General features: G+C 37.2%; 1 protein-coding gene across 4 annotated transcripts in view; it reads right to left on the reverse strand.

Moving 5' to 3' along the window:
- snx14 (sorting nexin 14) overlaps positions 1 to 14,372 on the reverse strand; it is a 112,965-nt gene that overhangs the window by 8,392 nt on the left and 90,201 nt on the right. For all 4 annotated transcript variants that reach the window (XM_089118349.1, XM_089118346.1, XM_089118345.1 and 1 more), the window contains 4 exons: positions 9,413 to 9,453; positions 6,389 to 6,508; positions 3,958 to 4,081; positions 1,581 to 1,745 (listed from right to left, as the gene is read on the reverse strand). In XM_089118349.1, the coding sequence (XP_088974475.1) occupies positions 1,581 to 1,745; positions 3,958 to 4,081; positions 6,389 to 6,508; positions 9,413 to 9,453 (450 nt within the window). The remainder of the gene's footprint in view (positions 1 to 1,580; positions 1,746 to 3,957; positions 4,082 to 6,388; positions 6,509 to 9,412; positions 9,454 to 14,372) is intronic.

The following is a 14,372-nucleotide window of genomic DNA, read 5'->3' on the forward strand; positions in this document are numbered from 1 at the left end:
TTGATTAACCTTATCAGTGGTTTGTTTGTAGAGACAGCACTACCTTCCACTTCAAATGATTAGCCCTTACCTCACTAAGTTGTGTAATGACTTACTACTTAATTGACTGTGATAAGTCATAACAAATGACTGATTTATTAAAGGGTTAGTTCACCAAAAAATGAAAATTCTGTCAGTATTTACTCACCCTCATGTTGTTCCAACCCCGTAAGACCTTCGTTCATCTTCGCAACACAAATTAAGATATTTAAGATATTAAGATCGCTCCTGCATACAGTCCATAGGCTTCTTGAGGGACTGGCTCTTGCTGTCCCCGAAAAGTCATTAAAGACATCGTTAAAATAGTCCAAGTGACTACAGGGGCTCAATCTTAAGTTTATCAAGCAACGAGAACACTTTTGTGCGCAAAAAAACAACAAAAATAACGACTTTATTTCAACTATTCACTTCCTCCTCCATGAGCCTGTAAGTCAGTTAACGTAGTGTGATTGCGTAGAGCTGCGTCACACGTAGGCTCACTATTGGCCGACGCTGGTCATGTGTGTGTGATGCGTGTGACGTACAATAACAGAAGCTTACGCTATTAAACTAGTAACCTGACTCGCGCAGAGGGAGAAATAAACGAATAGTTGAAATAAAGTCGTTATTTTTGTTGTTTTTTTGCGCACAAATGTGTTCTCGTCGTTTGATAAACTTAAGATTGAGCCCCTGTAGTCACTTGGACTATTTTAACGATGTCTTTAATGACTTTTCGAGGACAGCAAGAGCCAGTCCCTCAAGAAGCCTATGGACTGTATGCAGGAGCGATCTTAAATATCTTAATTTGTGTTCAGAAGATGAACGAAGGTCTTACGGGGTTGGAACAACATGAGGGTGAGTAAATACTGACAGAATTTTCATTTTTGGGTGAACTAACCCTTTAATAACCTTTTGTTTTATGCGCCATCCTGAAGGCCTATATGTATGCTTGAGTTGTTGGTGATAACTTACACAAGCACAATCTGCTGTGATGTCAGAGTCAAATTTGATCCCTTTTGATTTGAAGGTATTTCCCATGATGTTTTTCTTTATATTTTTCCTTTATATATTCTACTCATTTGGGGTCATGAGCATCCATGCAAAGTGCAAATATTTTTGATGTAATTTGCTATGTCAGTATTTCACTTAGGGAATTGACATAAATGCATTTGGCAGATGCTTTTATCCGATGACACTTTGAAGGTGTAAATTTTGATCATTATATGTAATGAATGTTCAGTTTGCTGGGAATCAAGCCCATGATTTTGCCATGCTCTACAATTTGAGCTTCAGGAAAACACAGATGTTTTCATATTACTTTTATGTAATTCCCCCGAGGGGAAGTGCAAAGGGAAGTTAGAAAGTGGATGTTGAAAGTTAAGTGAAATGCATGGGTCAGGTATTGATGGTGTGCCTCAAGGAACTAACTAATGCCACTCTGTCGGTCGGTTCGGGTTGTGGTTTAATGTTGTCCGTGACACGTTTAGGCGATATTTGTTTTGTAGGTTTTAGATATTTCTTCTACAACTTGAAGAAATAAAGGTGGACTTAAGCATACAAACCTCGCAACAGAGTGATGAGGGAGACGAGGCGATGCTCTTGCATGAGCTGGTCTAATTTGGACTGTAAATAATGCTCTACGAACGCCTCTAGAGTCCTCTTCAAGAGAATACGACATCCACTCAGAAAGTGATGCAGCCAATCAGGCATGCGAAACACCACACGACCTGTGAAAAAAAACAGCAGAATGAAATTATCCATTAACAACTGCATAATACTGGTGATTACAAAAATAAAATAACTTTGACTTGTCCCTCAGTGCTTAAAGAATTAAAGTGACATGACATAGATTTTTTATTATTATTTTAATGTTTCTTGAAGTTCACTTATAATGTTAATAAAGTGATACGCAAAAAAATATTGTCAACCCTCTTTCTGAAAGGATCCATTTTTAAGGGAAGGCTCCTTTAATGCTGAGTCTGTACAAGAGACGAGCTGTTTAAAGGGTTAGTTCACCCAAAAATGAAAATTCTATCAGTATTTACTCACTCTCATGTTGTTCCAAACCTCTATGTGTTTATTTGTTCTGCTGGACACAAAGGAAGATATTTGGAAGAATGTTTTAATCAAACAGATCTCATTCCCCATTGACTAGTCAATGGGGACTGAGATCTGTTTGATTAAAACTTTCTTCCAAATAGATCTCATTCCCCATTGACTAGTCAATGGGGACTGAGATCTGTTTGATTAAAACTTTCTTCCAAATATCTTCCTTTGTGTTCAGCAGAACAAATAAACACATAGAGGTTTGAAACAACATGAGGGTGAGGAAATACAGACAGAATTTTAATTTTTGGGTGAACTAACCCTTCACAACAACGCCTCAAAGCGAAAGTTCTCGACAGATTCAAGCATGTGGAGTATGTCAGAAACTGAACACACATCTGTATACTGTATCAGTGTAGACAGCGGCAGTCATTATAATGGCTTCTATTTGCTTTTGACACGACACCAGTGTAGACAAATATCAACAGTGAAGCGCCTGAACGCCAGTGGGCGGGGCCTACAGTGTGATGATGCATCACCATTCGCCGATTTCTTGCTCAGGAGGCAGTCATATGCAAATGTGTTTTCCCATGTGACATCACAGATCCCGCAAAATCCAAACAAGCTGTGTTTGGAGCTTGATTAACCCTTATGCTGCATTAGGGACATTTTTGGTCTTTTGCAGTTTAATTTCTTTGACCATTTTGGCTGTTTTAATGCAAATGGTATGAAATTTGGCAAAATTGTGACTTTTTGGATACATGTAAAAAATGTGATCCCATTTTGCAAAATATGTATAACACACACTGTGTAGATCAAATAGTAACACTCAGCACCATAAAGACCAAAAATGGCCCATTGAAACCCATTAAAACGTTGTTTAAATCTGAGGCTGTCAGTAATACATGAAACATGATTTTTGCACAAACATCCTTTCATTTTGAAGCAAAAGCATTATATTTGCATTATATAGTGTATTCCACCAGATGACATCACTACATATTTATTCCCTATGGGTGGAAATGCACCTTATTTTAGGCAATAGGCAATGTTTAATAGGTGGCCATTTTTGGTCTCTAACGCGCTAAGTGGGATTTTTTGCAAAGTGGGACTGTGATCATCCAAATCTAAAGTTTTCTCTTTGCATTTAGTTTATTGAAAATAATTGAATTTTTGTGTTTTTTCCTCTTATACAAATCGATGGTTTCGCAAACAAAACTGGTAATTAAAGGGTTAAAATCCTGAAATTGAATACATTTTTGGTAGTTATGATGAGGACTGATGCTGGTTAAAAGATTTAACTTGGTAAAAGTGGAAAATAATAATAATATATAATATTTTAGGCAATGTTTAATATGTGGCCATTTTTGGTCCTTAATGCACTCAACGGTGTTAAAAATCTAATGCAGCACAAGGGTTAAATAAATGCTTTGTTTATAATGAGAAGGACGTTTTAAACTATGAAACTTGAAGGCTGTTTTAATGTTACAAAGACCTTGTGTATGTCAAAAGATCGAGGCAAACTTGATTTCTCAGGTCACGACCCCTTTAAAAAGTGTCACGTCTCATTTAGTGTCTACACATGTGATTAACCAATGCCATCTTGAGTCTGTTATTCACACAAAGCTATCATGGAGACTTGGGAAAGTCATATGGACTACTTTTAATACACTGAATGAATAATACACAATGAACTGTTACTTTTGTGTTTTTGTTAAAAAGAATTATAATAATGGTAACATCAAACAGGTGAATCAATTTTCATTAGTTGTCAAACTACTCAAAGGATGTGTATACCTTCTGTATTTGCTATACAAATGTTTAACACAATATAAGAGCTTTTTTATCGTTTGGATGAATAAACTCAAGTTTGTTTGAATTACATACACTCACCTATGAACATCATATAGTCATATGAGCCATCCACCTCCATCAGCTCCATGAAGTAGTTCTGGTTGTGCTTTCTCTCTACGCCTTCAGGCAGATTAGCATTGTTTTTGTACACCTCATTGAACAGCTAAAATGACATGAGGAGAAATTGTATTTATGATATTAAAGATACACAGACAATATGACAGTTTGATTTCTTTATGTACACATTTTAAATGATTTGGGATTAGTAAATGGATGTCCAAGAAGACTATTCCTTGTTTATTGAAGAATACAGTTTATATAGTGAATCTTTCACTGAAAGTGTACCAGTGACCTATACAAAACAAGGTTTAGCCCAAATAATATTTCAACTTCACCTTTAGATATTTCAAATTTGTAATATTTCACTATTTTGTAATAATTAATAAATCTAAAAGTGAAAAAATTTTGTTCTTACAAATTATAACGCTAGTACAAATATTATAAATGAAAAACTAAGAATAACCATTTCAAATTGCATGAAGAATTTTACTGTAGTAATATAAAGATTTAATTGACACTTGCTGTAAAAAAGCCTTTTCAAACTTGGTCCACAACTCCAGTGATTGATTGTCTATTAAAAGGGCATATAATTATGAAAAACTGGGCTTTTAAGCAGCTGTTCAGAATTTGTGTATAGTATACATGTGCTGCAATGGTTTTAAATGTATTTTTAAATGTGATAAAGCAGCCAGAAAAGTATTTTTATTAGTTTGACCCCCTTTCGCCTTCAGAACTGCCTTAATTCTACATGGCATTGATTCAACAAGGTGCTGAAAGCATTATTTAGAAACGTTGGCCCATATTGATAGGATAGCATCTTGCAGTTGATGGAGATTTGTGGGATGAACATCCAGGACACGAAGCTCCCGTTCCACCACATCCCAAAGATGCTCTATTGGGTTGAGATCTGGTGACTGTGGCGGCCATTTTAGTACAGTCAACTCATTGTCATGTTCAAGAAACCAATTTGAAATGATTTGAGCTTTGCGACATGACATGGCGCATTATCCGGCTGGAAGTAGCCATCAGAGGATGGGGACATGGTGGCCATAAAGGGATGGACATGGTCAGAAACAATGCTCAGGTAGGCCGTGGCATTTAAACGATGCCCAATTGGCTCTAAGAGGTCTAAAGTGTGCCAAGAAAACATCCCCCACACCATTACACCACCACCACCAGCCTGCACAGTGGGAACAAGGCATGATGGATCCATGTTCTCATTCTGTTTACGCCAAATTCTGACTCTACCATCTGAAATCCAGACTCATCAGACCAGGCAACATTTTTCCAGTCTTCAACTGTCCAAATTTGGTGAGCTCTTGCAAATTGTCACCTCTTTGTCCTATTTGTAGTGGAGATGAGTGGTACCCGGTGGGGTCTTCTGCTGTTGTAGCCCATCCGCCTCAAGGTTGTGTGTGTTGTGTCTTCTTCACAAATGCTTTGCTGCATACCTCGGTTGTAACGAGTGGTTATTTCAGTCAAAGTTGCTCTTCTATCAGCTTGAATCAGTCGCCCCATTCTCCTCTGACCTCTCGCATCAACAAGGCATTTTCTCCCACAGGACTGCCGCATACTGGATGTTTTTCCCTTTTCACACCATTCTTTGTAAACCCTAGAAATGGTTGTGTGTGAAAATCCCAGTAACTGAGCAGATTGTGAAATACTCAGACACCAACAACCATGCCACGCTCAAAATTGCATAAATCACCTTTCTTTCCCATTCCGACATTCAGTTTGGAGTTCAGGAGATTGTCTTGACCAGGACCACACCCCTAAATGCATTGAAGACACTGCCATGTGATTGGTTGATTAGATAATTGCATTGATGAGAAATTGAGCAGGTGTTCCTAATAATCCTTTAGGTGAGAGTATATATAAATTGAAATTAAAAATATATATTTTAGTTTTATTATAGTTTATAGTTTGATTATAGTATTTAAAATTTGTATATTTTTAGTTTTCATGTTAATTCGGGTTTTTTGTGCTTTAGTCATTTTATTTGTTTATTTTTAAAATATTGCTATTTGGGTTTAATTTATTTTTAATTCAGTTATAGTTTTAGTTAGGTAGTTGTAGATTTATTTATTTTGTCATTAATAATTTTAGTGTTTCAACGTAAACTTATTTCAATGTATTGCCAAGGATTTTCAATTTATATTTTCAACTAAAATTTATATTTTCTTTTATTTCAGGTTCATTTCATTGAACAGTTTTAATTTTAGCTTTAGTAAACAACAATAACCCTGCTTCATACAGCGTCTTTTACGACATTAAAAATACAATGTTCCACAGAAACTTTTTGTTCAAAAATAACACATTTTCCAGAAAACGATCCACATAATCAATACTTAATAATACATAAGGGGTTATGGAAATACTTTTTTTTTTTTAAATGTTTTAGCAAGCATACCTTTTTATTATTTTCTGCAGTGGGGCTGAGGATGGTGAGCTCAGGCCTGCTGGGTTTGGGTTTAGGAGATTCACACGAACTGAAGAAAGACTGGATAAATGGCTCCAGGTTTTGCCCTTTCTATAGAAATCAGCGAAAACAGATATTAAATGAGAAAAGATGAGAGAAGTCATATGGAAATCATTCTATGCTTGTCAAATTTTGTGAAAAAAAGTTCATCAGAAGATAGATGTGTGTGAAATTGTATTTACTTCATTGTTTCCCAGTCACATTTGTAACCGAACTAACACATTAAGACGAGCACTAGTAGATCTGACATTTTAAATATCAAAATAAAGAGAAATTTATGTAAAGTGTATAATTTCTGCGTCACCAATCAGAATTACACAAATAATGACTGTTGTCAAACAGGTTACTGGAACGTCCCAAGACTTTCATTAGGTCAAACAAGACAGTCCTGCCCTAATAAAGTAATAAAGAAATTAGAGTAATAACTGGGTAACAACTAGGAACTAACCTTGAACCTACTGTACCTGTAAACCTCACCTTAAGCCTTTACCTTATATTTCACTTATTTACAGCTTTCATAGGCAAGTAAGAACAGATAAGTGCACATATCACTGTAACATCAAAGACAAGTTGGACATCTTTCCAGAACAGTCAGTTTAACACTCATTCACCACCCCACATTAAGAACTTCAGGATGGCAACACCTGGAAAACGAACTTTTGCCAAATGTTATTAGCACCAGCTAAACATGAACATCGAACCAGTTGGTCAACTGCACCATTGGCGCGCGCACACTTCCGAGGAGGCTTTTGACACTGACATGAGGCTGAAGTTAGAGTTTACCATCCAGAATCGTAATGAGCTGGAATCGTAAAACGAATTTAAGAATTTACACTTTAAGAATCGGGATTAGTTATTGTTGAAGTTAACTGGCATTGCATTTTTGAGTTGACTATTGGCAATATTTTAGAAAGGCCATATTTCGTTTACATGAACCCTAATAATACGGTTGTAGTTGGATCAAAAGAGTCACATGTAGCCATCTCAATCGGAATGAATCGGCCAAATACGATTGGGTGGTTTAAACCTTCTTAATCTTTTCGATAGGACTTGTAAACACTTGGAAACTGAAACTGAAAAGTTCTGTGTGTGTGCAATGGTGTACAGTAGATATGCATGGTGTAATGAGGTATGACGCACAGAACGAGCTGTTGTTGTTGAAATGACTGTCTAAAGTGCTTCCACTAATGGTCTGTGAAATGGTGAAGGACAATTTTGTCCAACAGGTTCTTGCATCAGGCTCTCATCCGCAGACGCCTTGTTTTGGCCACGGGAAGATGCATTTTACTGCTGGATAAATATATGCAGCACAGCAAAAAGCTTGATGTGCTTGTCGTCTCATAATTAGGACACACAAGAGATAAATATTTAAAGGGAGAGTTCACTTTGAAATTATTTTTTGATGTTTTATCTTCCCTCAAGGGTATCCAAGATGTAGGTGTCTTTGTGTCCGCAGAAGTTTCGATTTTGATATTTTTAGGTCAAACCGTTGTTGTCTGTCAGTCATATAATGGAGGTCTATGGTCACCACCTCAAAGAGCAGCACAGAGAAGTCCAGATTAAACATGATTTAATGACTCGCAAATGTAAGTACACATTGATGGCCTAAGACACGAAACGAGCGGTTTGTGTGAGAAAACCAACAGTATTTATATCGTTTTTACCTCGTTACCACACCCACAAAGTGCCCGCGACCTCAGAGTACTTGGACGTGACTGTGGTTACATGAGGTAAAAATGATATAACTACTGTTTGTTTTCTCACAAAACCGCTCGTTTCGTGTCTTAGGCCATCAATGTGTACTTACATTTACGAGTCATTAAATCATGTTTAGTCTGGACTTCTCTGTGCATGCTTTTTGAGGTGGTGACCATTAGGGTTGGGTATCGAGAATCGAGTATCGATTGGAACCGGGACTAACTTTTCGTTTTTCCCAGAATCGTTCAAAAGTTAAAATTTCGATTCCTAGTTTAGATATTCATAGTCCGCCGAGCGGAAGAAGAAACCGCTGAACAACACCAACGAAGAAGCGTCTACCGGAAGTGTTGGCATAACCGCGCGAGTCGAACATGAGTAGCTTACGTCGGCGGTCCAAAGTGTGGCTTCACTTTTCTTAAAATAACGAAATCTCTGCAAAATGCAAAATTTGAGACAAAAGGAGTATTTGTGACAGAAGGAGTATTTCCTTCAGAAAGGATTATTTCCTTCAGAAAGACCGTTGGTTAGCAAGGTTAGCTAAACTTTTTTGACCCTGCCTCTTAAAAGAATCGGAATCGAGAATCTTTAGGAACCTGAATCGAAACAAGGAATCGGAATCGTTCAAATTCAAACGATACCCAACCCTAGTGACCATAGACCTCCATTATGTGACTGATAGACACGAACGGTTTGACCTAAAAATATCAAAATTGAAAATACTGTGGAAACAAAGACACCTACATCTTGGATGCCCTTGAGGTAAGCTAAAACATATCAAAAATAAATTTCAAAGTGAACTATCCCTTTAAGTCTGCTTTTTAAAACAGAAAAGTAGCAATGGTACGAGGAAGGTTTGAAACTCAGCACATGTGTGCAGTGAGCACATGTCAAAATATAAAAACACAATGTGAACACAATGAAGTGTGTGATATAAAAACACACACATCATCCGATCACTTCGGATCACTACGTTCGGATCAATCGCATTGATTTTCGTGCGTTTGAAACAAAAAGCGTCCATGTAAAGGTAACTAATGACTATTTGGCAATAACATGACCCAAGTACAAAGTCCGCCAAAAAAGTTGTTTCAGATGTCCTGTGCAAGACTCAATCCAACTATGGCAGATGTGCACGTAAACAAAAGACCAGCTGGACACCATACTTCTGGAGAAATGTCAAACGAAGACTAGGATTTTGTTTTGATTTTATTGTGCTTTACAGTGGAAATTCGCAGAATATAAAATACAAATTCTTACCTCTTTCATTAGTTTTCCTGGCACAGACTTAAAAATCTTCCCTGCAGAGAAAAAATAAAAATAAAATTCAGTCAAGTGAATGATTTGAATCAGAGTCCTATTTTTTTCCCATGTTTTATAGTCTTTGGCCTCTGTTTGTTAAACTTCCCCCTAGTTTTAAGTATTACACTTTGGGACTCCCTCCGTAATTCCGAACAGATGCGGTCGAGTCGTGTCAGACAGGATGAGGAAAGCACGCGGGATTGAAGTTAACGTAATTGAGCGGACAGGAATTAAAGAATCAAGAATCCCTCTACACTGAAAAAAATAATATGCTTTATCGAATCAATAAAATTGTGGCGACATATTACAAGCAATATTATTAATTAAATTGTACAAATTAGAATTAATTAGAATGTTAATTTGATTAACCATTACTCAATTCTAATTTGTTCAATTTAATAAATAATATTGCATGTAATCTGTTGCCACACTTTTATTGATTAGATAAAGCATATTCATTTTTACTGTGTAGCCATCTGTGTGTGTTACAGTATATATCGCTGTAAAGCACTCCTCTTGAGCACTTTGTTGGGCTACGCCTCGACGGCCTACAGCTGCTGGAAGTACACTGAAAACCCCTTGTTACACCATATTGACCCAATATGTGGCGGAAGCCGAATATCTTATTCGGAAAAGCTCGGATTATGGCTTCGAAACGAATAATTCTGCTGAACAATAGAAACACATATTCGGCATCCCCAGTCACTCGTCTTGTCTGCTGGCCAACAGATGAGCCACGGGAAAACATCATCTCAAACACTGTTAAACTCCAAACTAATGATTAGGACCCAAAGCATAAGGCATAAGAGACAGGATTCTGACAAATAACCAGTTGACCCATTACGCTTCCCCTGAAATAATGCACAATTTTAGGTAAGCTGATCTGGTTGGCTCTGTTGCTGCTTTAATATCTCCTTTAACTCAACCAATGCTAGAGGAGAACGACTGCACTCTACTTACCCATACTGCCTCAAATCCCCAGTAGAAACATTTAACAAGTTGCGCACAGATGTATTACATACAAATCGGTCAAAAGGAGTAGTTCACTTTTGAAAAAACTTTTGCTGATAATTTACTCACCCCCACGTCATCCAAGACGTCCATGTCTTTCTTTCCTCAGTCGAAAAGAAATTAAGGGATTTCCAGGATTTTTCTGCCTGTAATGGACTTCAATGGGAACGGTTCACGGTCCAAAAGACAGTTTCAGTGCAAACTGTTCAAAGGGCTTTAAACGATTCCAGACGATGAATAAGGGTCTTATCAAGCGAAACGATCGCTCATTTAATAAATAAATAACAAAGTTTAAGTTTTATAAGCTCAAATGCTCGCCTTGCTCTGTTCTGTGTGACTCTCCAGTTCGAACTCATTCATCAAAATGGACAAATCTTTTTTCGAGTCATGAGTCGAAGGGACCCTTATTCATCCTCTAGTGTCGTCGAACGTCCTTGAACCGTTTGGTTCCCATTGAAGTCCATTATATGGAGAAAATCCTGGAACGTTTTCATCAAAAACCTTCATTTCTTTTCAACTGAAGAAATAAAGACATGGACGTCTTGGATGACACGGGGGTGAGTAAATTATCAGCAAAAGTTTTTTATTTTATATGTGAACTACTCCTTTAAGCTCCCTACAGAGAGCACAATCACTGCACAAACATTCTCCACAAACTGATCACTCAGAAGTGTGTTTGCATGTAAATAGGGGCATTTTTTGAAGTTTCCTGCACTGTCAGAAAAAAGAAAGTGCAAACATTGTACGTTCAGAGGGAAGGAATCTACTGCTAAAGACAACCTTTGTCTTTAGTATTTATTTGATAGGGTTCCTAGTAAGGACAAAAGTTGAGCTTCAACAAGTTCAGACATTTCCCGAAAGCAGCCATGACTTACTGAATTAATTCTGATACTGTTTTTACATTGCATTAGATAGTGTAGTGTAAATCCCCTGAGGAACAATTCCAGGCATATTTGCTATGGGAGAGGCAGGATTATTTATCCCAAAAATTGTTTCCACTTGAATTAAGATTATTTTTCTTGTTTTATTTTTCAGAAAACAAGATTATTAGTATATTTTTGTGCCATTACTTATCTGTGTAAACGCATCTTGATTTAAGAATTTTTAGATGTTTGGACTGGAAACAAGACAAAAATACTAAAAAAAAATTTAAAAAAATAATAAGATTTGACTTTTTTGCCAGTTGATTTCTAAAGAAGAAAGCCTCCAATAATGGTATGTTCTTATAGAACTTATCTATCTAAAGATAGTCGTTTTTACAGGATCCTCCCTTTCATCCAGAGATGACATGACATAAATCTCCCACTCAGTTTTCTCCAGTAATGGTAAAAGTCCTGGTGCTTCATCAATCAACATGGCGTACACACAGATGTATGTGTGTAATGAGTGTGTAAGAACAGTTTTACAGCATCTACCAACTTACACATAGGAAAATGTGTAAATATAAGCACAACTGTGCTGCCGCGTGTCTCCTTCAAATACAAATGTAATGCAAATACTCAATTAGTAATGTCATAGTTCAAGCTAGACATTTGCATAATTGGTGAGGAAATCTATAAAAGACAGCAGTCATTTGAAATGGAGCTCTAGTGTCATGGCTGATCTCACTTTGCTGTTTTTTGTCTACTTCAGTAGCAACTATTTCCCATTTGTATGTTGTGACCGCCATTTTGACGTCAAACCCTTTCTTTTTTTCCTCCGACCCAACAGAATTACCAGCAGCCGTTATTTTCTCCCATGTACAAATCCCACTTTGTGGTTTTCTTCCACTTGGCTCATTGTTTCTTTTTCCCTTTTCCACCCTCTTTGCCATGATTTTTTGGTGAATGCATTCTCGTAATTTATAAAAGGGGGTGTTGTGACTGTACATGGTTCATTAAGTTTTGGACTGTATATGGTTTTATTAAGTCTTGACTTGCTACAAAACTACGATAAAACCTGTTGGAAAGTGATTTTTGTGTGAGCATATCAGTGAACAGCCCAGGCCACTCGGTGAGTTTCACGTCTTTGTGAACTAAAGTTTGATGCGTTTTATGAAGGATTGTTCCTGTGCACCTATGCAAAGCGAAAATTCTCGGGCCAACAGCATGTGTCCAAATTTCAATCTTAGCCACTCTATTTCATCAGAAAAGATCTTAAAACAGGGCTTTAAGTGTAAAATACCGAACTTGTCCTTTAACAAGTACGTGTCCACCAATTATACCACTTGTGTTTATTTCTTTTCTGCACATAGGGCAGAAGCCAAGGAGGCATTTAAAGCTTGGGTTTTGGTGGGTAGACCTAGACAGGGGCCTGAACTGAACCTCAAAAAAATGACTAATGCTAGGTATAAATATGCAGTACGTCATAGTTGCAAATACGAGCAAGTTCGCTTTCTGGCTGAAAAACTACTTTGTAATAACACCACTGACTTTTGGAAGGAAGTAAGAGCTATAAACAAGGTTAATAATCTGTTACCATGCACTATAGAGGGAGTTTCTGGAGCTAATAATATAGCAGAGTTGTGGAGGCAACACTACTTTGCTTTATTTAAAAGTGTCAATATAGCGTCAATAGTGAACTGGGAAATATTGCCAAAAGAGACACACTGGGAATTACAATCAAGCAATTTCTCAGTTATCTGATAATAGAGCATGTGGTTCAGATCAAATCACGGCAGAACATCTTAAAGGAGTAGTTCACTTTTGAAAAAACCTTTGCTGATAATTTACTCACCCCCATGTCATCCAAGATGTCCATGTCTTTCTTTCCTCAGTCGAAAAGAAATTTAGGTTTTTGATGAAAACATTCCAGGATTTTTCTCCATATAATGGACTTCAATGGGAACCGGATGGTTCAGGTCAAGATAGTGTTAATAACAGTTTCAGATGCAGCTTCAAATGTCTTTAAACGACACCAGACGATGAATAAGGGTCTTATCATGCGAAACGATCGGTTATTTCAAAGCTTATTCCAAAAATTTAACTTTTCTGAGGACAAATGCTAGCCTTGCTCCATTCTGTGAGGCGCGTTTGCAACGTCACGTAATACGTAATTACGTTCAAAAGGTCACGGGCGACGTAGCCAGAAGTACAGAGTCAGAGTGTTTACAAGTTGAACGCATAGGTTGAACGTGAAAACTAACTCAAACGCCGTTTACAAAAAAGGAATTAGAAGGTAAAACAACGATGTCGGACGATTTTGATTCTGTACTTCCGGCTACGTCGCCCGTGACCTTTTGAACGTAATTACGTATTACGTGACGTTGCAAACGCGCCTCACAATATATTACAAGGCTGGCATTCGTCCTTAGAAAAGTTAAATTTTTGGAATAAGTTTTGAAATAACCGATCGTTTCGCATGATAAGACCCTTATTCATCGTCTGGTGTCGTTTAAAGACATTTGAAGCTGCATCTGAAACTGTTATTAACTGTCTTTTGGACCTTGAACCATCCGGTTCCCATTGAAGTCCATTATATGGAGAAAAATCCTGGAATGTTTTCATCAAAAACCTTAATTTCTTTTCGACTGAGGAAAGAAAGACATGGACATCTTGGATGACATGGGGGTGAGTAAATTATCAGCAAAAGTTTTTTCAAAAGTGAACTAATCCTTTAAGTATGCAACTCCAAAGGTTGCAGCCCTTCTTGCTTTTTGCTTTAATGGCTTTATGACCCATGGAATGTAACCCGACTCGATGTTAGCTGTTATTCTTGTACCTGTCATTAAAGACCAGGCTGGTAAGGTTGGAAGCATGGAGAATTAGGCCTATTGCACTTACTAATGTGTTAAAGTTTTAGAGAGGATTTTATTAGATCGTCTGAGTGAGTATATTGATACCACAGATAACCAGATTGGCTTTAAAGCTAAACATGGTACTGATTTGTGTATATATGCCTTAAAGGGCATATTGCAGGTTAGAGGACC

The sequence above is a fragment of the Pimephales promelas genome, chromosome 13 (genome assembly GCF_988280905.1).
Source record: "Pimephales promelas chromosome 13, fPimPro1.hap1.1, whole genome shotgun sequence".
Lineage (NCBI taxonomy): Eukaryota > Metazoa > Chordata > Actinopteri > Cypriniformes > Leuciscidae > Pimephales > Pimephales promelas.